This window comes from Chaetodon auriga, chromosome 16 (assembly GCF_051107435.1).
Source record: "Chaetodon auriga isolate fChaAug3 chromosome 16, fChaAug3.hap1, whole genome shotgun sequence".
Taxonomy (NCBI): domain Eukaryota; kingdom Metazoa; phylum Chordata; class Actinopteri; order Chaetodontiformes; family Chaetodontidae; genus Chaetodon; species Chaetodon auriga.
The window spans coordinates 13,410,816-13,436,879 of NC_135089.1; the positions used below are offsets into that span (position 1 = coordinate 13,410,816).

Genomic DNA, 26,064 nt, shown 5'->3' on the forward strand with positions numbered 1-26,064 from the left:
GGCTCCTTGTTCTTTTATTTGTATTGAGTTTGAATCTCCCTCAGTTTGAGTTTGACTGTTTTTCCTCTCATTTCTTTATGTTTTGGTTGTCTAAGGAAAATCGTTTGCACATTTTGCACTTAAACTAACTACTCTTTCCCTTTATTCCAACCCCAAATCCTTTTATCCTCCTTTCCCCACCTCTTCCACCTTTCTCTGTTGTTTCCTGTGTCCCTTTTCTTTTACTACCTCCAACGTTCAATCCTAAATCTACACCACCTCTCCTGCTGTCTCTCTTTCTCTTCCTCTCTCCATTTCTCTGCGGTTATGTTGTGGCTGTACTATAGAATAATTTCATCAACCTAAGCTTCCTGAGGCTGTTCAGAGCAGCTCGTCTCATCAAGCTGCTGAGGCAGGGAGAAACCATCCGCATCTTGCTCTGGACCTTCGTTCAGTCCTTCAAGGTTTATACTCAATTTCCAGCATGATACACACAGAAATCATATGCATTCACATTTGTAGCATTTACCGAAATAAACATATCCAGTATTGTGTGTATATACACATGCACAATGCCTAGTTGCAGTCTTGTACATCACGCGCAGTGTGGTATCAAACTTAATACCAAAAGATTAATGTGTCTCTCCTCAGGCACTGCCTTATGTCTGCCTCCTCATTGCCATGCTGTTCTTCATTTACGCCATCATTGGGATGCAGGTGGGTGAGAGCCTCAACCTAAAAATTGCTATAGTGCTTTTGGGATACATTAAATATATTTTATAGGATAATGATAATAAGGAGGAGGATGTTGAAAAGGGGAATGAGGATGATGATAGTGGTCATAAGGATTTGGTGCATAATGGGAGGAGGAGGATGATAATTGACGATGACGTGCGTGCAGTAGAGGTTTTTAGGGTATTAAAGGACGAGTGTGTAGGATTTAGGGGGATCTGTTGGCAGAAATGGAATATTATATTCATTAATATGTTTCCTTTTGTGTACAATCACCTGAAAAAAGGAGGTGAGCTGTTTATATCTCAGTGCTCTAAATATTTCTTTTTGCCTTTTTAGTGGCCTCTGTAGGTTCACCTACACACTTGGAAGGGGAGGGTGAGGCGAGGGGAGGGGTGCTCAGTTGGCTGCAGTCTCACTAAATCCGACACACACTGGTCCTTTAACTCTGGCCAGAAAGGTCACTGATGAACAACTGAAGTCTGGTTTTCAGTGTTAACAATGTGATTTTATTCAACAGCTGTTTGGGAATATTGCTATTGAAGAGGACGGAGACAGTGCCATCAATCAGCACAACAACTTCAGGACCTTCATACAGGCTCTCATGCTCCTCTTCAGGTGCTTATGAGTGAACATATGTGTGTGTGTGAAACTGTTAATGTGAATATTTGTAACCTCTGAAAGTTTATGCGTCAAATGCTTCAAAACTCAAGGAAACGTTTGTGTGTTTTAGGAGTGCGACGGGAGAGGCCTGGCACGAGATCATGCTGGCATGTCTGGGGGGTAAGGAGTGTGACCCCCTGTCAGGGAACACAGACCCAGAGTGTGGCAGCCAGTTTGCCTACCTCTACTTCGTCTCCTTCATCTTCTTCTGCTCATTCTTGGTGAGTGCACACGACATAATCCCAGCACCCTCATCTGCACCCTGTTATGTCAACGTGACGCCTTCTAGCAAGATATTGCAAATCCCAAGAGTCCACGCCCATTTTGTCTTAAATCTAAACCAGCTGTGGGAAACATTCGGCCTCCAGGCCATATGTGTCCCACGAGACCATTTGATCCAGCCTGTGAGGCAATTCATAAATACAGAGAAAACAGCCCAGAAATTAAAAAAATTCTCTGGACAGCAACTACTTTCTCTATGATAAAAAAGACATAATGAACATAACACACTGACATGTCATTGATGACATGTATCATGGCGATTGTTAAGAAAGGAAAAGGATCATATCAGATGTTTCACTTTTGCACATGTGTGTATGTGTGTGTTCATGTGTGCACGGGTGTAGATGCTGAATCTGTTTGTAGCCGTCATCATGGACAACTTTGAGTACCTGACCAGAGATTCATCCATACTGGGACCTCACCACCTGGATGAGTATGTCAGGATATGGGCCGAATATGATCCTGCAGCCTGGTGAGTGGTAATGTGCACGCACTCAGGTGCACATACACACATACATATGCGCAACATAAATTTGACAGGCCTTGACAGTGACGTGATACACTTTTTATGATTAAGAAGTTCTATCTATAAATCTGTCACATTTCTGTTTTTTTTTTTTTTTTTTGCTCCACTAGTCCACATGAAACCACAGACATCACTTAAAACCTATATATTCCTTGTTTTGATATGCTAGTTCAAACAGAGCAAGTAATGAAATCAGTAGCTTCTTAATAATGCACTAACTGTGTTTTTTATTGCGTAAAACATGAGCACAAGGTGTTGCACATTGTCTAGAAATAGACGGAAAATGAGCGAAACGGGGGTGTCAACTGGTTAATAAAGCAGAATTTTCTAGTGAAAGAGCTGCAAGGGGGCTGTAACGGATCTGAGTATAACCTCATCAGGCATCTGGTTATCTCTCTCACGCCGTACAACCCCTCCCTCCTCCTCCTCCCCTTCCTCCTCTTTGCTGTAAACTGTCATGAATTACCTCCCACCCCTTCCCAAACCTCTTCCCTCTCCTGGAATCTGCATACTGCTAAAAAAAAAAAAAAACGTCTCCACTCCATACAAAGCTAAATGTCTACTGTAGACATGCTACGTTTCATGGTATCTGTATTCCAGTGCCTGTGTGTTGCCCTCTTGCTGTCTTGTAGATTGAACGTAGACTGCTCTAAACACTGAAAGTGGTAAGGAAAAGGGGAAAGAGTAGAATAAAAGACTAGAAGGAGGAGAAGGCAGATAAAAGACTGAAATGAGGGAGAAAACGTTGGTTGGAAAAATGAGAGAGATTTAAATAGCTGATTGCAGGTAATCAAAAATTGTATACCTTAGAGCAGATAACTGATATATGAAATGTGTTTTCCCTTTCTTGAAACTAACTACTTGCAACCCCGCCTTCCTGACTATGACATGGACACTGCTGTGCGGGAAACAGAAGACAGGGAACAGAGACACACGGCTGACATTGAACACATATTTAAGAGGGAGTGAATCTGCGCACTACAAGCAGCTATTAAGCATTTAGCTGTTTACCAACCACATGCTTTTCTACTCAATTCCTTAATTACACACATCCAGTCAGGGAAAGGAAAAGGCTACCAAATTAAGGTTGAGGAGTAGGGGAAGAGAGAGGACCACATTTAACAATGTGTGGCACGCAGTGAAGTGCATAAAGTGTGTGTGTGTATAGGTCTATTCAGGTGTCTATATAAATATAAAGCAAATATATTGTTAAGTATTTTCAGATACTGTGTTCTTGTCAATCTTGTGCTCTTCCTCCCAATGTTCTCTCTTCTTTCTGGATGTGTGTGTGTGTGTGTGTTTTTTCTTGTGTGTACGCGTGTGTTTCTTAACTCCCCTGTATTCTTCTTGCAGCGGGCGCATTCATTATAAGGACATGTACAGTTTATTACGAGTTATCGACCCGCCTCTCGGCTTAGGCAAGAAATGCCCCCATAGGGTGGCCTGCAAGGTTTGACTTCCATTCAAACAAAATCTCTCAACCACTCTTGCTAGCCACAGCATCCAGGAATGGAGTGAATGCCGCTTTATATATGTTTTTTTTTTTTTCTTTTTTTCATTTCAATTTTACAATTTCTTTTCCACCATTATCGACTTGCATTCTGAACTGCTGAGAGAATGTGCGGGACAATGCAGACACCCAGAGAAGCATGTGAAATGCACTAAGTGAAACGGAAAAAAAGATCAACATTAAGAAGTTTTTACCACATTGTAAAATAAGTCTTTTTTTTTTTTTTCTTCTTCTGTTTTGAGTATTCTTTTCTTTTGCTTGCTGTGGAGCCATGGCTATAATGTAGCAAGCTACGGTTGCCCACTGTAGTGTTGCATTGTTCTTGGTTTTTTGGGGGTTGGGGGAAAGACAGAAACTGCATTGACACCCCTTCCTCTTCCTCCCCTCTCTCCCCCCCGTCCGAGCAGGAGCAGCTTGATGCCTGCTGTCAAGCTCTGCCCTGCTCTTTGCAAACACACACACACACATATATATATACATATACACATATGTCCTGCTTGCACACAATTATCTTCTGATACTACAAGAGAACTTCTCAAATTCCAGTCCTAATCTTCCTTCTGTTGTCTCCCTTCTCTGTGTCATTTCCTCCCTCTCTTTTTTTCACATGACCAACTATTAGAGAGTACTGTAACTCAGAGAGGAGCCACATGGCAATAGTCTCTCCGAATCAGCCCAATAACCTTGTCTTTCTGTTGTTTTGTTCTTTTACTTTGTTTTGGTCTTTTTCCCTCTTCCTCCCCCTTCTCCCTTTTCAACTCTAATCAATCGTCTCCTCAATCTCGTTCTCTCACTGCATCTTTTTCTCCCCTCTTCTCTCTCTCTCTCTCTCTCTCTCTCTCCCCCCTCTCTCGACGTCTCCATCTCCCCTTTTTTGTGCTTTTGTGAATGGGGTGGTGGCACTGGCTGATGATGCAGTGGCAGGATCAGTTGCAGGGAAATGTATGACATGCTGAGGCACATGTGTCCTCCACTAGGCCTTGGGAAGAGGTGTCCAGCACGGGTGGCCTACAAGGTCAGAAAGGACCCCATCTTAACCCGAGTCTCCTATGGGTGTCGGGGGGGGATTTTGGGGCGTCCAGGAGGGGAGGGGCCAGGGATTTAAGCGCTCAACGTGGTGTAAACTTTAGTGTCGTCGTTTCTTTGGTTCTGTTTCTGTTTCTTTTTTCGTGGAAAGTCGGGGTGGGCTGATCAGTGTTGTGGCGTTGTGTGGTGGTGTGGGATCGGCGGGTGGAGGTAGCAAGACAATTAGGGTGAAGGGTTAGGCTGGGGGGGGTGTATCCACAGGAGGGGACGAAAGGAGGGACCTTCTCAGCTCGTTTGCGCCGTGTATGATGGACACACAAGCTCATTTACACAGACATGCAAAAGCCACGCACATTATAATCAATGATGTCACATTAGTGTTGACGTGAATGCACTTATTTATGAATTTAAAAAAAAACGTTAAGATATTAATTCATTAGACAAACATTTCACACATGTAGACACTGCTAAACACACACACTCTTACACAGAAACATGCGTGTGCAGCAGGGCTTGGAAGGTCCGCTAGACTTATGTCCTCTGACTCGTTCCGTCCTGTGGATGGGGCAGACACACACACAAACACACACACACACACACAGGTGCGCACAAACACACAGCAGAATTAAGCCATATGAACACACACATGGATGTTCTCTGTTAATTCTGATGGTAGAGAGAGCAGAAAGGCTTGTGTCAGTGATGTGTTTTCCTCAGAGAGCCTTTGGTTGCCATACAGGAGCAGTTCTTTTTCCGTTACCCTTCATGTAGCAGCTCCAAGCCCCCGAGCAGCCTTTTCTATCAGCAAGTCCAATCTTCTCTTTGTCCTTTGGTTCTGTCGTCAATGCAGTTCTATTCTGTTTCCAGCCCCCCCCCTCATCTCTGCATATTGCTCCCCTCCCCACACATATACACTCCCTCACCTGCCTCCTGCATGGCCGATAACCACCACCACCAACCCCATACACAGACCCCTGTTTGTCATAGAATCCACACAGACACACTAAATCTCACACAAATTGTTATCAGAATGGAAATGCACAGAATGATAACAACAAATTTACCTTTATGTGACCACGTGTTCCTGTAACACCTCTTGTGATCAACACAACAGTCTCATGAAACGTCATTGGCAGATCACTGTGTGCCTCAGGGGGCAGCCGGCCAAACAGCCTGTAGGCCCAGGAGATCACTCCATCGCTAACCATTGCTTTGTCCAACTCCCTTCCCCCTCTCCAGCAGGCCTGGGGTCAAGTAGTACTGGCGTTGGTGCAGTTTATAATCTGTCACAGAAGTTGTCGGTCAAGAAAAGTATACCAAACTAATTTTTCATGAAATATCTCCATCTACGATCTCTTAATTATACTAATAAGAAAAAAAAAACGATTGCTGCCTGCACTAAAATGCACTATTTGACCCAGGCTTTTGCACCTCTAGCTCTGTCTCTCTCTCTCTCTCTCTCTTTTTTTTTCAACCCTCACCTCACCTAAGATGCTCTCTTTCTCTCCTCATTCTCTTGATTTTAAACATTTTTCCTAAAAGCCTCCTCCCTGAACTAAAAGATGGATCCTCAATCCCTCTGCCGAACAGCCTGCCATGCTTTTACATTCATGGTTTTGGCAAAACGTCCCTGACATCTTAAACTGGCCCAGGGTAATGATTACTGGAACAGTTTTTCAGAAGTTCGCCGTCTCTGTATTTATGCCTTACCTCCCCTCCCACATCCCCTAAGCACCTTGCCAATGAGAGAAATCCAAACCTTCCCTTTGATTTTCCAACCAGTCCACAGAACAATGACCAATCCAGCTCCACTGCTTTTAGCTTTCCATCGTCTCTGTCCTGAAGAGAGACGGCAGCGCTTTCAGGCAGGACCGCTTTCTTACAGCCAACTAAGTGTAGTGATGTTTTTTTTCTTTTTTTTCTTCGTATTTTTTTGTCTTTTGTTTGTCTATTTTTGGCCACTTCTTCTCTTTACATGCTCCACTCACAACCTATTAACCTATTGATTTGTGTTTCTCTATCATCTCTTCCCCTTAAGCTTTCTCTCTTAACTCGTATTATATCTATTTTCTGGCGGAAGAAATATTTCTTTTTTACCTCATATTTCCTACATATACCTGGATTATGTTCACCTGAACAATCATTTAGCATTTTAGCATCAAAACAACACTCCCATGCTGGCCATTTTTTGTGCGTCTCCTTCTATCTTTTTCCAAGGAATGCTGCTCTCTCTCACCTATTAACCCTCTGAGTCTGTTCCCATTTTTCACACATTAGACATCAGACACATTAGCGATAGAGCTAGTTGCTCTATCATTTCAGCCTAGCCACATCGTCAACAAATTTCCTTGTTCTGTTCAGTAACAGCCACATTTGAACGACTCACAAACTCATTTTAATGTCGCCAACAGAGGATGCTTTCTGTGTAAGGCTGCGCAGCTGCTTGTCCTGTGAGGCATATTGCGTGTGCATTGCATGCCGCATGGGGGTGGGATGTGCAAGAAGGGTTTGGGGGAATAGAGATTAAAAAGAAAACAAAAGTTTTGATGGATGGATTAAAGGGGAGGCATTTAAACGGGATGTAGGGGGAGGCATGATATGCTGCATGTCTGGGTTGTCGCCGTCTTCTGTCACCAAACACACACAAACGTCTGTCATCTGTGAGTTAGTGTGTGTCGGTGTCTGTTTCAATTACAAACCAACAAGACCTCTTAAGGATCAAACCAATAAACGAAAACCAAAGTGTTCCCCTTCCTTAGATTGGTCCCTTGGTTGTTTTTGGTTTATTGGTTTATCACCTGGTCTCTGTTGCTTTCACTGTGAACCTCCAAACCAAAAGGGGGAGCTCTGCATAACAGTAGCTGCTGCTCAGCCTGTCCTCCTGTTTCCTTCATTGGCGGCTCAAGATTGCCAGTTCAACCAACCTGTGAGGTCTTTTAGACGTCAACATTCATAGATAACACTACAGCTGTGAAATGTGTGAATATGTAAGTGGAGGGATGGTCGTGAAGAAAATGTCTTTGTTTGAAGCCCTTGCACTCACAGGTTCTTTAATATCACAAAACAGATTAAAATCTATGAATCTCCATGTCTGAAAATCAAGTATGCTGAATTTGACACTGTAGCTGAGTCTGGGCCATTTGTCACGGGCGGACAGGCAGAGTCAGAGCCTGCTACAGATGCTACGCACAGCTCCTTCACCCAACCCCCTCCTTTCTCCCCGCTCCCCGTCCCCCTCCTGCCACCAACTCAGTGCCCCCCCCTCCCCTTGTCACCTGGAGGTTCCACATACATGCCACCCCTCTTACATCCGAATTTTCTCACCGCTCGCCCTGATTGGCTCTCCCACAGAGACTGCTCCGTATGGATCTGCCTGTGGCCGATGACAACACGGTCCACTTCAACTCAACTCTCATGGCCTTGATCCGCACGGCACTGGACATCAAGATCGCCAAGGGTGCGGAAGGTTTGGAATCTCTCTTACTTCCTTTGGTTTGATTTTCACTTGTCTTTCTTCTCCTTTTTCTTATTTCCCCCTTAGTGCAGTGCTGTCTGCTATTTCTGTGCTGAACCCAGACACCTTCAGCTCTTCCTGATGCGTCTCCTACTGTAGCTTAAGTACAATGAGCTTTTTTCTGGCGATAGATCCTATGTGTAACATGTGAGGCTGAAATCTGAGATCCTGTGGAATCAAGATTCTGTGTACAGTTATGATTTCACCGTAGCTATTACCATGATTTCACTAATGACACGACTCTTCTTCTGTTTGTCTTTGTTTTCATGTTTGTATGTCCTCTCTCATACCTTTTCTATTAATCTGAATGGCTATGAATGGTTTGTGTGCACCTGTGCGTGTGTGTGAGGAAACTTTTTCTGTGTGTCCATGTTTTTGGACATGTATCTATATATGTGTGTATGGATTTGTGTGCGTGTGCATGCATGTGTTCATTGAATCTGCTTAGGTGGTATTGACAAGCACCAGATGGACGCAGAGCTGAGGAAAGAGATGATGGCGATCTGGCCAAATCTCTCCCAGAAGACGCTGGATTTGCTGGTTACGCCGCACAAGTGTAAGTTGCAGAGTGTGGGTGCAGGCGCAGCAGTGTGGCTTGGATGCAGCCACCCCTGTGCCACCCAGTGCTCCAACGTTGTTTCTCTTCACGCCACCTGAGGACCGCTTCTCTCAGTCAGTCTCTCTCACTGCTGCACCCTCTGATACAGCTGGCACCTTAACCACACACACCCACACCCACATACCTCACATCTATGAAGACATAATCATGAGAACATGAAGGAAAACAAACAGACGAAGCACAGGCTGCATGGTAGACACAAAGCAGCTGCGCACGCTCACTGAACTCTTTTCTTTCAGCACTCACCAGAATAGACCCACCACAAGTCCCAGACCCCAACACTGCTCCACCTGTCTCTGTGCCTGAAATCAGAGGGTGCCTCACTATAGATCAACTCTCTATAGACGTCTTTTCACTTCAGGGGCTTCATACATAAGATCGCTAGCTGTGCTTGATAGTTACTGTATATTTTGAGCGCTACTACACTGAGAACAAAGGCACAGATGCTAATGCACTAGCTGCAAAATGCAGTCATCGCTTTACATTATGAAATTTTCTATGAAAATTGTCAGGGGCTAGGAAATGTATTGTGCTCTTAGAATTATATTTATATAAGTCATTAACAATCTCAATCAGATATCACAGATTTTCTTCGATATGTTTTTGTTTTTATTTTTTAATGGCTTAAATTTGTGTTGATTTTTGCAATCACATGATTGCAGATTCATATTCTTCCTTCCTATTCTTATTTTACAATGAGATGCTTTGATTGCGAGATTTTACCAGTGACAAATATAAATGCTATATAGAATTAAACTAAAGTACGATACAGTTAAAAAAAAAAACTGTCTGTGAAAAGACTATTTGCTAAGTGTTCGTCCAAGTGTGTTTCTCTGTTTGTGTGCATGCCTCACCCCTGTCTACCATTCCTCGCGCTCAGGGTCCATTCCAAAAGGTCTAATCTTGCAGGGTAACTTGTCATTCTCTCAGCAGCAACAGACCTGACAGTGGGGAAAATCTACGCTGCCATGATGATCATGGAGTACTACCGGCAGAGCAAGATCAAGCGCTCGCAGGCTCTTCGTGATGAGCAGGTACTGCTGTCTCAAGGAGAGAAACGCTGCACTACCTGCATCCGATCCTTTAAAAGTCAAAGGCAGACTGACGCACTGAAATCAAGGCTGCAGGGCTGTAGTCCCTTTCATACAAGCCTGGGCTGTGACAACCTCGGTCCAGATCCAGATCCAGGAAGTATGCAGTGGGTGAATACAATAACATAACAATCTAATGGAATCTCCTGTCTCCTGAATGCAGTGCTCCTTTTCTAACAGCAAATGCAGCACTGCCATCTGCTGGGCAAAGTTTTACTTACTGCCTTTACAGTAATTGTAGCATTGTGTTATGCAAACATAACTCATGAGGAGAAGTATACAAAATTGCAAATTTAGCAGATGATTTATATCAACGTGGTGCAGTTATTTAGCTGTTTATGTGCCAGAGACTGCAGGGTTTGGTTGTCACAGCCCCTAAGGTGCCCATACCTCAACATCATGGGAGCAGCTCCTTTTGCTGAGCTTGATTCTTTCCTCCGTTGACTGCTTGTAAATATCCTGTACCTCCTCACTCCTCACCACCCATGCTTGTAACCTTGGACAGTTAGATTTGCATTATGATATTGCTGCACCCTACCCTTCAGTCAGCACGCACTCCCTTGTTAAAGGAGAGAACACTTTCAGGGACAGAGCTGACCACCCTCCGCATTGATTTTGCTGTATTTCATCGTGGTGATTGAGATGATAAGATGATATCAGAACTGAAATTTAATAGGTTTATGCAGCCACCTTGGACCATAAACTTTTGGAGAGCAGCATGCTTTGGAGGACATTCTTCAACCTGACCATTCATTGCATGTGTTAAACTTCAGCGAACCTCCTTCACCCTGTTTTTGCTTTCTCATGCACCACCACCAGGAAAACACAGTAGTGATTCATGATCCAAAAATGTCATTCGTGCAGATACCGTCACACCAAAATCAAAAGTGTTAAGTGTGCTTTACATGTTGTACTTAACTGGTACATCGTACTTAGTGCTTGCACACATAGAGGGGAGTTTTGCCACGGTTTGGATTTGAATGGAGGAAGAGCAAACAAAAAAGATAGTCATTTTTAAAATCCCAGAGCTCAAAACTATAACATAAATGAATGACAGTGAATGCAACATTTGTCCCATCGTGCATTTCACCAGCTGTGTGTTCCCTTCCACAGGATTATTGCAGTGTTTATCTGCCATGATGTCCTCCATCCCTCGTTTGAACGAAGCCCCTCTTGTAGTGCTCCCTCTTTATCAGTTTCAGTTAATTTTCTCCGGTTTTTTCACATTATTTAGATCCGTCACCAGATGAAATGATTACTGATCATTCCCTTTGATCCTTCCTTGAGTGGGTGAATCTCACTTCCTTACTGGACCTTATAAAACACTCTAATGGTTCAAATCCTGAACCTGGACGCCTCATAAGGTTGCCAAGTCCACCCACCTCTTTCTCCTGCAAGCTGCTGGGCATCAGTTGATCAAGAGTCCCCCCCTCCCCCTCCATTTGTTCTGTTTCCATTACCTCTTTTACCTCGCCTCGCTTCAGCCGACAGCCCCCTCTCTACATGCCCTCTGTTCCTGCTCTGCCCCTTTTCCCTCCATTTCCCTGTCAGTCTGCCTGATAGCTGGCGACGGCCATGTTGTATATCTCACACAGAATCGAACGCCATTACTGTTTCAGCGCGTGGAGCCACCTTCCCCCGCCCAGGATGGGGGTCCGGGACTTAACAACGCCCTCCCTCCACCTGAGACAACTGAGACTGTTAACAGCCTGTGAGTTAGATGCTGACGGTACTTTACAAGAGGTGGTTTGTTGAAAGCAATCCAGTTAAGAAAGGTGTGTCTGTGACTCTGTGTGCGTGTTTGTGTGTGTGTCATAGGCCAGTAGAGGGGGGGATCCCGGAGAGCCATTCATGGGTGACGGCTCGTGCTCAGGAGATGTCCCAGAAGGTCGGCAGCTGGAGTCCTGAGGGACACCCTGAGGATGGCCTGGGAAGCATGACCAACTCTCAGGTAGAAAGCTCATACACACACACACACAGGGACCACATGACCACACACCAAACAGCACACACACATTATACAATTATACACTGTTCAAGTTTTTGTGAACAAACACTTGATCCATTCAGCATTTGTTTTTACTTTCATGCCATTGCTACCAAATAAGTCCCAAAGAACCATTGAGGATACTTAAAATGTTAGAATAATGATGATTTTCATGCAGGTACAGATTGCAATTCCATCGCCACTGAAAGCAGTGTCCCTCTTATTCATAAGCCCTAAAGGCATGAGGACATCAGGTTTGTGTCCCCTTTCCCTTCCCCTTGCAGAGACACTGAAGTTAGCATGCTAACCAGCTAGCCCCAGCCTGCCCTGTGTTGTAATACCACTTTGTATCTCAGGAGGTGACAGTCCAGTAGTACAGCCCTCTGTACTTTCAGTTGGGTGATGTGTGCAAGCAGCCAGTTTGAGATGTTTCACAAGCTTTATTAGTCTTTTCGTCTAAAAAAAAAAAAAAAAAAACTCAACTGAATTTAAGTTTTAAAATAAATTAAGACAAACTCAGCTGCCAAGTTAAAATGTGCTTCATTCAGACTCGACAGAAACGAAATAAAACTCACCAAAACCTTAAAACCCAAATCTTAGGTTTGGATGAAATAAGCCCTTATTTACAGAGTTCGATGTGAAAATATTCTGGCTCTACTCCCTGCTGATGTCCGACCTTCCTCTCTCTCACTTCACACCTCTCCTGTCTCCACCTGCCGTGTCATCCCTGGAGTCAGAGTCCTGGTTGGAGCCTGCTGAGCGCAGTTTCCCGCGGTGTGAACACCAATAATCCCTCGGAGCTCCGAGCTCCCATTCCGGGCAGACGCCAGTCAGCTAATAGGGCCACTAGCTGCACAGCTAACTGGTCTCACTAGCTGACAGCAGCTAGTAACTACAGCCTAGTGAGCAGCAATTAGCAGTGATCAGAGCATTAACTGGTTCAGTCAGTATGATCAATAATATCTTACGCTTGTGGTTGAGGGTAAATAAACAACATTCTTCTTAAATACTACAGGTGCTGCTTAATCTGAAGCCACCTTGGCACAAATGTTGAGAGCTTAGACTGTCCCATCTTTACTGCCTGGTTTCCTTTCTGTCATTTTCATTTCCTTCAATCTCTCTTACCTCGATTCTTCAGTTAGCTTTAACAGGTTGCGCTAACTTGCCTGTGATTAGTTCCATCCCTGCAACCTGTCTCTTCACGCAATTTTAATGATCTTTTTATCTGAATTTTTCCTTCACCGTGCGTTTCCACATTTCATTCAGAGTCTACCTTGCTTCTGTCTTCAGAGTGGTTCATGTCTCTCATCATGCTGTTAAACTTCTCTGCTTGTAGACCTCCTGGAGGGCCTGACAGGTTTCCGTATCAGTCAGCCCTGTAACATAGTCGCTTCTCCATGTCAATCAACAGAGGTCTGGAGAAGTTTAAAGTCAGTAGTTGGATAGAAGAGAGTGGCTGTCGGCTTCATTCAAACTAGTTCAAATGATAACGTACAGTTGGCTAGATATGAGGCAAATCGACTCATAAAGCACAAATACACAGGAAAAACACCACCCAAACAATAAATATGTGATGACGGACTCAGTCATTGAGCAGCAAACACATGCTGCCTTATTTTTTTCCAGTGTTACATAATCAGAGTTTATTCTTTTTTGTATGTTTTATCTGTCTGTTTCAAATTAATTAAAATCTACTTGATGAAATAACTGGCACTCCACCTCCACCAATGATTGAAATTTAAACAAACGTAAACAGAGGTGTGGCTACACAACGTAAGGCCAAGCCAGCAGGCCCAGCTGCCACGTTCAGCTCCGGAGGTATACTTCACAAAACCAAATATTTGACTCATTTAATGCCCACATTGTATCCGCGCCTGCACCTGGTCAACGCCATCTGATCAGCTGTGTTTTTCACATGTCCTTTGGACTGCACATGGGTTTCCCCTCAAGTTCATTCCCGCTGTGACTCCATCTGGCATAGATGCCATTAATTAAAGAATCTGTGCATTTGCTTGCAGCAGCCTTTACAAACACAAAATTCAATTTCATTCGGAATATACTGTACTCTCGATCTTATCCACTTAAGACCCAAACACCTGATTCCTTTGCAAAGTTCCTCTTCATACACACACTCGCTAAATTCCCCCACTGACTACTTTTACCTCTCTGAGACCCTCAGTTCTCTGCTTTCTTTGGATAACAAACTTTCCCACCTATCCCCCTACTCCTTGTCAGCTTTCATAGCAGCCGTCACACCATCTCCTGCTCTCCTGCTCTGTTTACAGACGGTAGAGATGAGAGAGATGGGGCAGGATGGTTACTCGGATACTGAGCACTTTCCACCAATGGAAGGCCATGGCAGGGCCGCTTCCATGCCCCGCCTCCCAGGCGACAACCAAGTGAGCAGCATTCTCACCTTTCCACTCTCTTTCTATTTCCCTCATTCTCTCTGTTCCTCATCTCCTTTGGTTTGAAAGGATCATATTCTCAAAGGTCTGACTTGTTGCTTAAAGAATCATTGCTGCCGTTACTCGAATCCATGTTGGAGAACGTTTATGAAGGCCATATTGAAAAAAGCGTATGACACAGGGCAAAGATAAAGATTTTCAGGTACATTTTTTTATCCAAAGAGCGACCAGCAAGCAAGATTTCCAATCATGACGATGTTTCTGGCGAAAACATGGAAATGTTTTGCCGAAATGCTGACCTCCAAACTTGAATTCAAAAGAACACAGCAAGGCAAAGTCAGACCTTCTGCTCCTTTTCTCTCCTTCCCCCTGTTGTCTTCTGCTCTTTCTGTCATCGTGCCACCTGCATGGAGGTTTTTAATTGTGGTTGTCCCCATTTCCATCTAACACACTCATCCATTTTATATTGTTTCATATCCCGGTGAGTGCTCTGGTTGTCATATGGACACAACATACTTCTAAGTAAATGTGCACACACACACACACACACACACACACACACACACACACACACACACGCACACACACAGAGTTTACGCACTTCTCAGCCTTCCATGATTTTCTCTTTATCTTTTGCTGTTGTTTTTGTACTAAACTTTCTCTTCCTTCCCATCAAAGGTTTTGCCTGTGCTGGGGGTTTGTTGCTTTTTTCAACCAGGACTGGAACCAGCATGAAATTGTGTATTACAGTTGTACGTGTGTGCAAGTGCGTATGCGTGTGTGCGTGTGTGTGTGTGTGTGTGTGTGTGCTTGCATTTTGTGTGTATGTGTGTGCTCTGCACTTTTTCTCTGTTCTCACTGACGTCTGTCCACTGTGCCCTGAAATTCACACCGTCTCTGTCACTCTGTTGTCTGATTGTAATTGTGTGTGTGTGTGTGTGTGTGTGTGTGTGTGTGTGTGAGAAAGAGACTATGCATATCCATTTGTACGTGTATTTTGCTGATTGTTGTCACTGCTGTTGTGACCGTGGTGCCGTTGATTGAGCATTTTCATGGTGACCTTGTCTATACTGTAAAACCCTGTTTTGGCGCCAACCACCCCCAGTGTCTGTGGTAAGTGTTTCTCTTCCACCTTCACTGCTGCTTCGGTGTCTAATCAGACTCTCTTTCTCTGTCCCTCTTTCTCTTTCTGTCTCTCTCGTCCCTCTCTGTCCACTGTGGCACCTCATCTCGTTTTGGGTTGATCCTCCACCTCACACTCTTTGGTTGATACTTGTCCTCCTCTGCACCCCTTTACTCTTCCACTGTGTATCAATCCATCCCGCTCTCCCTTGCTTCTGTCCCGCTCCCTTTCCTTTTCCTCCTTTCCTGGTTCTGTGTGTGACCACACCTTTGCTGTGTTTTGTGGCTCTGTCTGTGTGGTTGTGTGTGTGTGTTTGTGTGTATGTGTGTGCGTCTTCTCTGTGCTCATACAGCAGCGGAGGAGAGGGAAGCAACGTGGCAGTACCCTCAGTGTATGTACCCTGTCTTTCCCTGTCTTGTCTCTCTCTCTCTCTCTCTCTCTCTCTCTCTCTTTTCTCTCCTTTTTGCTCTTATTTTTTCCTCATCTGTCATCTCCATGTGACAAGTTTTATTTATTTCTTAGGCCTACATTTTTATTTTTTTTTGGCATGACCAAATCTGATGCCAGCCCAGCTTCCAAACTGATCTCAGCATCCTTCTCTAACACAGTAGGTTTGGAATTGGGCTGATCTCTGCACGTCCCCTGTCATCCTCAACCGTCACGCCACACTGTCTCGTGGCCAACGTCTCTATATCTCTCTGTCTCTTTCTCTCAGCTGCTGCTGCTGCAAGTGCTTTGTCGCTCCCTGTCCTCATGCCTGTGTGCTCGTCCATAATGATGTCGTCAGTGTTTCCCCGTCTGCGTCCTAGTCTCCATTCACACCTGCCCACCTGCATGCAAGGAATTTGTTGAAATGCGTTTAAGTGGGTGTGTGTTTATGTGAGCGGCAGTTTTGTGAGTGTGTGTGAGTAATAATGAGAGACAGAAAGAGGAACGATTCGGGTGTATGTGCGTGTGAATGGATATGTTGTTGGGATTCTCAGTGCTACTCCTCTGAGGCCAGATAGTCTGCCAGTCTGTCACTTGTCAGCTGATTTGTCTAATACACAGTAACTGTAAAACTGGCCTGCTCAGCTGCCACAAGGATCTAGCACTGAAGTAGCCTGATATGGTTTACATGTCCAGGTCAGCTACTTGTGGTACCATAGGCTCTGTCCTGCTGTCCCACCTCACAGCATGAGGCCTCAGCACTACAGAAAGAAGATCTCATGTGGGTAGAGGACTCAGGACAACCCCTATGTACCTGCATGGCTGCAGGAAAGCACGCTGAAACGGAGCAGAAATAGAGGAGTTATGTGCGGCCTGGAATGTGCCATGTTCGGGGGTTTATGGGTGGTGAGGATGGAGGATGGTTGCAAGTCCTACTGACCCTTCTATCCCTACTTTACAAAGCAAGTTACAGAAGCATGGAAGGCATGGCCGTTTGCCATCATCTCTTTTATTTCTTTTTACTCTTTTTTTTTTCTGATCTACTTTTTTTATTCCTCTGTATCAGGGGTCGGCAATTACTGTAGGTTCAGCTCTTGGGGAGCTAGCACGGGGGCAGTGGAGACACATGCCTGTGCTCAGGAGCACTTTGTAAAACTGCTGTCGGTAAACACATTTGGAAATGATTGCACACAGCGTCCCACCTTTTTTGGAGTTGGGGTTGTAACACTGTTTGGTTGGTGTTTCAGTCCACTCCTCGGCCAGCAGTAGCCAAACTTGGACCTAAGCTAAGTTGGATAATCAAATGTGGGTAATGAAAACAGGACTTTTAAAGGTGATCTAACCCTTGCTTACCAAAACCAGGCAGCTGTGTCTCCTTAGCATCACAGCTGTCGCTCTTTGTAAGAGTATAATCTTAATATTAAAAATTTTTGGTTATATAACACTGTTGAATAAAACGTGCTTGAATTGAAGACGTAAGATATAGTTTCATTTAAGAAGCGGCTTTATTAGCCATCTGTTAACTCTATCTTGCATCATTATTAGACTTCATTTCAGCACCAGAAGCTGTTCAGCAGTTCTCCGTTGGTGCAGAGTGAGGGGTGATTTTGAATATTAGAGAGGCAATTAAGATCAGCCTATTTCTCTTTATACAGGATTTATGTATCGATCCATCTAGTATCTACAGTGTACTCACAAAAATTGCTGATGTCTTTTTGTAAGGGTCAAATGTGATTGAGGGCTGCTTTTTGCCGACCCGTGCAGAATAAACTGTATCCAGTATCTATATTTTTTAAACAGCATGATTGGAACGTTAACGTTATATATATGACTTGGGATGGGATGTGGGAGGAAGGCAGGTGGGCTTTCATCATTCAAGTTCAAGAAAGCAGATCCCATTCACACACATGCATACACACACAGTACACATATTCACAGTGTCTCTTACCCCATAGCTCACAAAAAACTCAACAGTCAAAGGAATCCACTGCATCTCTCCCTCTCTCTCCCTCCCTGCCTCGTTGGTCTCTCTTTTTCCCTCTCAGACCATCAATGACAGCAGTCCCATGAAACGCTCAGCATCGTCGCTGGGCCACAGCAGGTCTGGCCGTGGCCACAGAGACAAAGGAGGGGCGGACGACTACAACATGGAGCGTGTAATACCTGAGGAGGGGAGAACTTCCAGACATGGACACCGGCGAAAAGACCGGGGCCATCGGGCGTCTGAGAGGTCCCTCTGTCGCTACACGGAGGCTGACACAGGTCGGAAAGACCACATGCACACAGACTCATGTAAAGAAAGCAATAACGTTATGGTCTTATGGGTACTGTATTAACACAGTTGCACAGTATGTATGTATTGAACCTTCTGCAATCAATTAAGCTCATTTGAAAGATTGAACATTTATTTTTGTGCACCCATTAAGTATTCTTATGTCTTATGTTTTTACTCTACTTAACCCCAATAATAACACCAATAAACTCCATCGTCAGGCCTGGGCACAGACCTGAGCACAACCACCCAGTCAGGTGACCTCACATCCAAAGACAAGGATCGTGACAGAGACCGCGGCCGGTCCAAAGACCGGAAGCACCACCACCACCATCACCACCACCACGGCTCTGTGGACAAGGAGCGCTATGTAGCAGAGCGAGGGGGAGAGTACGGACACAGGCACTCCCGTGATCGAGACCATGACCGGGAGAGGGAGAGAGAAAGGGACAGGCGCTGGTCGCGATCACCCAGTGAGGGTCGCGAGTGCATGACGCACAGACAGGTGGGCTCCAGGGTACTTGTGTGCATGTGGTGTTGAGGTTTGGAGCTTTTTTAACACAAAACTCAGTGATATGCTGAAAAATATAACACAAGAGCCTCTAGTTTGATGGTGGTTAACTGGTGCAGTCACCCAATAATGCCATGGTGGCCTTTTCTGACGATAACAAAACACTGTACTTTAAACTCACTGTTGACTAGAAAGTACGTTACAAAGACACATCTTGAATTATTATAGAATTGATGCTGCCCTCAAATTAGAGGCCAGGGTGTGTTGTTTCTCTTTACAACACACAGTTGAGTTCAAATTGGCAAAGATAGTCAGATAGATATGTGTATATTTGACTACATGCACACAAATATGTTCATTATTGTGGGGATAATCTTGTGAATACAAGTAAATGTTTGTTAAATGAAGTCACAGTTATCAAATCACTGTTCCAACTACCCAACAAATATGCATAGAAATGTATATTTGAGTCCCTGACTGCTGCCCCTATCTGCCCTACCTAAATGTTTTTACACTGCCAATGTTCCCTCATGCCCCCCCCACTACCTTTCCTTTTATGGCATCCTTTTCCAAACACATAACCTACAACATCTTAGTAATGTCATGAAGTAGTACCTTTGCTGACAATCTTGTGTGACGCACACCATTCAGACTTTTCAAATGCTGTTCAAATTTGAAAAGTCTTGCAAAGGAAGATGAAACGTTTTCCCACTATTTGAATTTTTGTCTTTGTAATTTGAAAAAGAACTTTTTGGAAGTCAGCATGTTGCAGACATATCTGCAGCTCACTCACAATAATTTACAACCAAACACATTTTATGTATGTTTAGTCTCCTTGTTTACCCTGTACCACATTTGTTGCTCCGGAAATCAACCCTTTACCCTTCTTTTCTCCTGTCGTCTTTTGTTTTCTCTCCTCTGCGTGACATGTCGCTTCTCTATGTATGGTGCTGTTTGGAATCTCATCTTTTTTATCCACATCCTCTGCTCTGTTACTTTTCGATGCCTTTCGTTTCTGCCTGTCTCTTCCTCCACTCCACATACATTATGACTGGTGCTTTTACTCTTATTGTTGCTGTGGTTTTTGTTCCTGTTGTTTTCTATCTGGACTCTCCTGCCTTCTTTCTTTCCCTTTCTATTTGTTTTACACTCTATCTTTCCCATCCTCTACTTTATTCTACATGTTCTGTCGTTGAATTTGTGGTTCGTTCTTTTTATTTGCTTTATTTCACTTTTTGTGTAGGGCAGTAGTTCGGTCAGCGGAAGTCCTGTCCCCTCAACCTCGGGGACCAGTACGCCACGCCGAGGCCGTCGACAGTTGCCTCAGACCCCTGCAACACCCCGGCCCCATGTTAATTACTCCCCTGTAGTCCGTAAGGCCATGCCCGCACCACCTGGGGGACCACAGGGCCGAGCCCCAGTCCCAGCCCCAGCCCCGCGCCGCTTTTCACCTGAGCCTCCCCAAGGCCAAGGCCCTCCCCCCGCTGGCCTGCCACTGGCCCATCATGGCGCACCCCGCCAGGGTCATCATCCCCCACCTCGCTGGGGAGACACAGGTGGAGGAGGCGGTTCTATGGAAGGGGATGGCTGCTTCTACAACCAGGAGTACCAGGACTATGAACCCCACCATGAACCACCTGCCTATGAGCAGAGCCCCATGCAGGGTGGCAACCCCCACCCCCATGCTCTGGCCAACCATCCACTGCCGCCTCCTCCACAACCACAGCCACATAACCCCCATCCCATTCCTCCACCCCAGCCTCACCCTGTAAACAACCCCCACCCTCATCCTCCGCCCCACCCACAGCCCAGTCGCACCTCACCTAGGACTGCCCACCATGCGCCCCCACCCACCACTGCCCTGACTGGGCCTGTACAGGGCCAGATGCAGCCTGCTGCCCAACGCCGCCTACCCAATGGCTACCGCTCTTCATCACCTTCCACACATCTCCATGGACCCCCACATACTGGACCTCACAAGGTCCCCCCTCCAGCTGGGCATTCTAGGGGTCCCCGCAAGGGCCTGCATGAACCCTACAGCGAGACGGAGGACGACGACTGGTGCTAGCCTCTGGGGATGGGGGAGGGGTGTAAGGAGGAAAAAAAATTGATAGATGGACCGAAAGATGAAGATAGGAAGCTCTGACGGAGAGCACTGACTGCCAAGGGAAACCATGATTCATTCTTTCTCGTCTGTTCAATTTTTTCCTCTCCTCCGCTGCTTGGCATGTCCCAGGGATGGTGGGCTAGACGAAGGGACAGGTGTCAGGAAGAAAGGATGAAACAAGAATGCTGCTGAGGCAGGATCTGAGAAACAAGGGGTGCAAGAGGAGGTAACAAACCACCTCCATGCTCTACTTGCATTGTTGTTACATTCATCTCTTGATGCCAAATAAGACCAACCTCAAACTGCAGTTTTTAAGGATGCAAGCAGGAGGGGTGATGGACACTAGTCTTTGTGTGTCTTAAATTATGCCTCTGGCAATGAGCTACAGCCACTTACAAGATGTCAAGAGTTGCGACTCGACAAAAGACACTTTACAGTCAGAGACAAAAGAACGACCACTGGTTTTTTTGTTTTGTTTTGTTTCGGTTTGGTTTTTCTTTGGCTTCTCAACGCTAACTTCAGTTAAGTTAGCTGCAAAAAGAATCAAATCCAACCCTCCCAGCCACCAGTTGAATATTGATGAGTTTTATCATCTGTGTTTTTAAATAAGAACAAAACTGACAATGAGCCCTCCACCTGTATGAGGTGAGATGGCTACGTGGGTGGGAGAGTTGGGGAGTGTTGCACGGGGTTGACAAGTCCCTCGGTCAAAATCTAGAGGACAGGATGGGTGCGTTGGGGATGTTTACCTCTGTCCCTGGACAACACCCTCCTCCCAGAAACAAACAATTTAACCAACCTCAACCTATGACCTATGAGAGAAGAAAAAAACAGAAACAAAAAACAAACCAATAACTGTTTTCTGCAGTATTTCTTCTATTCCTGCTTCTTCTTCCTCCTTCTCTTCTACTTCTTCAAAACATCGAAGCTTGAATCTTCTGTTGCACCCCACACAGCTTCGTTTTTTAGACTTGCGGAGTTGTACACCCTGTGGAATCCTGCATGAATGATACAAAAAATAATAATAATAATAGCAACAATGAAAATCTACTGTATGCGGGGGGAAACTTTACTTGGTCATTTCTGTTGTGGTCTTTAGGGGTTCTCTCTTTTTCGTAAAAATGCCTTTCTGTGTCTCTTTCTCTCTCTCCTCTGTGTGACATTCCTCTCTGTACCTTCATGTACACTCAAATCAAGTGATCGAAGGCTATTGGGCAATTGGATAGTTACTGCATCTGTATCTAGAAGGAACAAAAGGATTACTTTTTGCTTGCTTGTCTGTATGTTCTGTGCCAGATGCCTGCCACTGGCACAGCTGGAATTGCACATATTTTTTGTGGAAGTAGCTTTTTGTAACTAACTGATCCTTAAAACAATACACTGGGAAGCAGGGTAAAGTGGATGAAAGATGCGGCGTCCATATTGGGGATTGAATAAGTGCGACAAATCAGTAACATCTCAAAGTCTTCCAGGGTTTGGGGTTAAAACAGAGACATCAGAGAGAAAGAGACCAATAGAAAGCCGGAGAAAGGAGAGAAACTCTTCATCTTTGTTTTCTTTGTTATTGACCGTAATAATGGATAAACTGATAATATAATAACTTAAAATGATCGTGATGATCGCGATGATGAGACAGATTCTCCACGTTTGGTATTATAGTATTCTGTTATGTGTGTTTACTTTGTTTTGAGCTCAGCGTGTCCTTTTTCCAGCCCTGAGGTGGAGCTCTAACCCACAGTTGCACTGTGGGAGAATGAGTCTGCAGGAGGCCAAACATGAGGCACAGAGATTACTCAAAGCAGTCAATAGGTCTGCCTCTCTTGTCACTCTTTTTCAAAGCTAAAGACTATACAGAATTTAGACGAAATTTGATTGATTAAATCTCAAACACGGCAGTTTCCTGCAGGTTTCTGCGGTTAAAAGGATGAGTGTACTGCAGAGACGGAGCAGAGTTCCACCACCACTTGTGACCTTCTGGTGGCGCTGTGTGACAGACAGTGTCCTTCCAGTTTTTGTATCTCCCCCTTTACTTCACTTCTGACTGAGAGTTGTTATACAGTACCAGTGCACCGGTTTAGCTCATTCTCTCACTTGTAAACCACCTCACTGTGTTCACCACGTGTAAACACAGGCGACCGAATGGCACAGTCGCACGGTTCAGATGGGTTGGAGAAAAGATGTCTGGGCCTCGTCATGGTCCTGGAAAACATCTGTGTTCTGTGTCTATCACTCCTGTATATCTTTGATTTCTTTCTGTGTGTTTCTCTGTGTGCCTCAAACTAACACTTGCTAATGCACACCACTGTCAGCCCCAACATTCTTCTTATTATTTCATACGTTTGACCTGCGTTTTACCTGGAGGCCTATCACACGTTGACCAGAGAATGCACAGAAAAAAAAATAGAAAAGAAAAAAACTGCCTATTAGTGTCTTTCCAACCTCAGTGGAATGTCACAGACAAGTATTTTTTCACATCACTACACTTAAAAATCAGAAAGCACACTAGGTATGTAGCTCCTGGTTGTGGTGTGTGTGTAAGTGGGTTTTTTTGCGTGTGTGTGTGTAAATGGATGAGTGTGTTTCTGATCGGTTTTAGTGTTCTTTTTGTGCTTGCTTTGCTTTCTATTCTTTGTCTCCAGAAATCATTTTGAAATCTTTAAGATGTTTTAGTCATTGTAAACAATCTTCAACACTTTGCGTACGTGTGTGTGTGTGTGTGTGTGTGCGTGTGCGTGTGTGTGTGTGAGTGATGTCAGTAACCCCTGAATGAAACATGCAAAGTCCCAAACATTCACCATCCATGTTTGTGTCTATGCTGCAGTGAAATCCACTAACACGCTGATTAACCACACAAGTCTTCAAAAAGCAATGTAAAGCCGCTACTGAGAAAAAAAAGAGTTTTTGGGTTTTTTTTTTAAGTACAAAAGACTAAAAAAAAAAAAAAGGAAAAAATATCTAGTTCCAGAAATGCATGTGCTATGTGCATGCCACACCGTGGGTTAACAGTCATCTTCAGGACATAAAAAGAAAAAGCAGATTAATGAATTCAGAGGAATAAAAAAAAAAAAGATATATAAATAGATAGATGTTTTTAAAAAGCAACGTTTCCTTTTTTTCCTTCTATTTTTGAGAACAAAAAAGGTTAAAAATTCCAAAAAAAAGAAAAAAAAAAACGTCTAAAGAATAAAAACACGACAGAGACTTTGGTGAGAGTCGGTCTCGTTTGTTTTCTTCTGTTACATGGGGTTGATGCACAATACGACCATGTTCAGGACACCACAAAAAAAAAGAACTGTTTTTAAAAAAAATGTATACAAAGAAAAGAAAGTACAGTTCAGAAGACGGCGTATTCTCCCATCTACTTTTTGTGGGGGTCAGGGGGTGCAGGAGCGAGCCAAATCTGACGATGTACTCATTCTAACTGGCTGTGGAACCTTTGATCTCTCACTCACTCCCTCTTTTTTCTCTCTCTCTAACTCTGTCTCTCTCACACTCTTATCTGTCGCACTCTCAACCTGTCTCACCGCTATTTCTACCAGTGCATTTTGTAATTCCAAACAGAACTCTTCCTAAAGAATAAAATCCAGAGAGAATGCACACCGCTTTGCCTCATTTCTTGTCCACATTATTGCTTTAGTCCTTTGCTCTGTGAAGGTGTGTGTTGTGGGTGTGTGTGGCTCATATTGTGGCTTAAAGGGTCCCCTGTGTATTTTGTCTTGTTATTGCACTGAAGTTCTGTTTATATTCACTGTTACTCACAAAAATTATTTGTATGAATCAAGTTCAAACAAGCGTTTCCTTCCTCATGAAACATTTGCAGAACCATTTTTTAAAAAAAAACATTTTTAAAGAAGCATTGTTTGCATACATGTTCACTGGCTGCAGTCTTCTTCTCTGTCTTTGCTGGCACGTTGCTTTTTTTCCTGCATTACCCCCACCTGCAGGTCAGTGGTACAGTGTGACAGGAATGTGTATCACGCAAGGCAAACTGCTGGAGTTTAAAGCTGCATTGACTTGATTGTTTTTGGCTACTTTAAGGCAGTAGAACAAGCTGTGAACACAGTTGTTGTGTATGTGTTAACAAACAGTTGGCCACACATCCAGCAGAGCAGCATTATCCTTCACTTCAGTCATGTTTCTGTCCACCTGCCAAATGTTATATGTTCACTTTCTTTTAGCTCTGTTTTGCTGTCTCCTGGGGGACATATCTGGCCCCACCGCTGCTGAATGCCCCACTATGTACACTAACTAGTCTCAAACTTTTTATGTCTTCCATTTGGTGCTGGGCAGATGGCATCCGCTTTTTGCGAAACACAGCTTCCTGCTGTGGCTGGGAACAGGGTTAATGAGAGCGGTGAGCCTGAACTAAACTGTGCACTTGAAGGCCTTTAAGCTAAAGCAGTGAGCTGGAAGATCTGCTACAAAAAAAAAAAAACCTGTCCACAGGTAAACAGGTTCATTGGTAACAGGTGATAGTATCACGATACGGTTACAAAGCGGGCATTTTCGAAAGGCTCATTTGTTCACAAGTGAGGTTCACCACTTTGTGAACGCATGATTGTGTAAAGGATATTAATACGTGGACTCAGGAATACTTTGTAAAACTGCTGTGGGTAATCTCTTCTTCCTGGGAGTCCCAGCAGTTAGTAAACAAACGTAATGGACTGATGATGGGTTAGTGACTGAAATAACACCAGTTGCTCTGAGTGGATTCATCTCATGTGCATTCCAGCTTCCCTTTGCTCTGTTTCTGTAAAGCTTGAATTCTAGCCAGTTTGAAAAATACCAAATAGCCACTAGAAAATGACATCTTGTGCTTAGTCATGCAGAAAAAAAGGACGAATCAGCACATTCAGTCACAATGAGCTTCTGTGAGAGAGAGAGAGAGAGAGAGGGGGAAGAGAAAAGGAGGAACGAGTGATCGGAATAGAGTTACACAAGAAGGCGAAAAAGTGTGCGTCTATCTCTATAATGTGTATGATGTGTGTATTTTCACAGCCATGTCCCGACGGTTCCGGCCCCCCACCCCGGCCCTGTGCACACAGACAGCGTGCTCTGGTTTCAGCCGGAAGACTGAGCGGCACAGTTGGGGCCTCACAGGGCTCACACAGGCACTTCCCCCCACATTCCTTCCTCTGTTTTCCTGGGTTAACCCCCTCCCCCTCCAACTCGGGTGAATCCCTGCTGCACCACCTCCGTCGTCCGTCTGGGCAGTGCATTCCAACACTTACAACCTACTTTAACATGAGATAAGACTTTATGGATCCCACACTGAGGAAATTAAG

The 26,064-nt window shown here is 44.5% G+C and overlaps 1 protein-coding gene across 8 annotated transcripts in view; it reads left to right on the forward strand.

The window, feature by feature from the left end:
* cacna1aa (calcium channel, voltage-dependent, P/Q type, alpha 1A subunit, a) overlaps positions 1 to 24,376 on the forward strand; it is a 77,253-nt gene extending 52,877 nt beyond the window's left edge. For 3 of the 8 annotated variants that reach the window (XM_076752346.1, XM_076752350.1, XM_076752351.1), the window contains 15 exons: positions 327 to 443; positions 631 to 696; positions 1,232 to 1,329; positions 1,445 to 1,595; positions 2,001 to 2,128; positions 3,536 to 3,632; positions 8,070 to 8,184; positions 8,681 to 8,788; positions 9,782 to 9,885; positions 11,538 to 11,653; positions 11,761 to 11,893; positions 14,215 to 14,328; positions 17,935 to 18,151; positions 18,383 to 18,666; positions 19,916 to 24,376. In XM_076752346.1, the coding sequence (XP_076608461.1) occupies positions 327 to 443; positions 631 to 696; positions 1,232 to 1,329; positions 1,445 to 1,595; positions 2,001 to 2,128; positions 3,536 to 3,632; positions 8,070 to 8,184; positions 8,681 to 8,788; positions 9,782 to 9,885; positions 11,538 to 11,653; positions 11,761 to 11,893; positions 14,215 to 14,328; positions 17,935 to 18,151; positions 18,383 to 18,666; positions 19,916 to 20,740 (2,673 nt within the window). In that variant the 3' untranslated portion in view covers positions 20,741 to 24,376. The remainder of the gene's footprint in view (positions 1 to 326; positions 444 to 630; positions 697 to 1,231; positions 1,330 to 1,444; positions 1,596 to 2,000; positions 2,129 to 3,535; positions 3,633 to 8,069; positions 8,185 to 8,680; positions 8,789 to 9,781; positions 9,886 to 11,537; positions 11,654 to 11,760; positions 11,894 to 14,214; positions 14,329 to 17,934; positions 18,152 to 18,382; positions 18,667 to 19,915) is intronic. The other 5 variants (XM_076752353.1, XM_076752348.1, XM_076752347.1 and 2 more) reach the window with 5 other exon arrangements.
* The last annotated feature ends 1,688 nt before the right edge of the window (positions 24,377 to 26,064 follow it).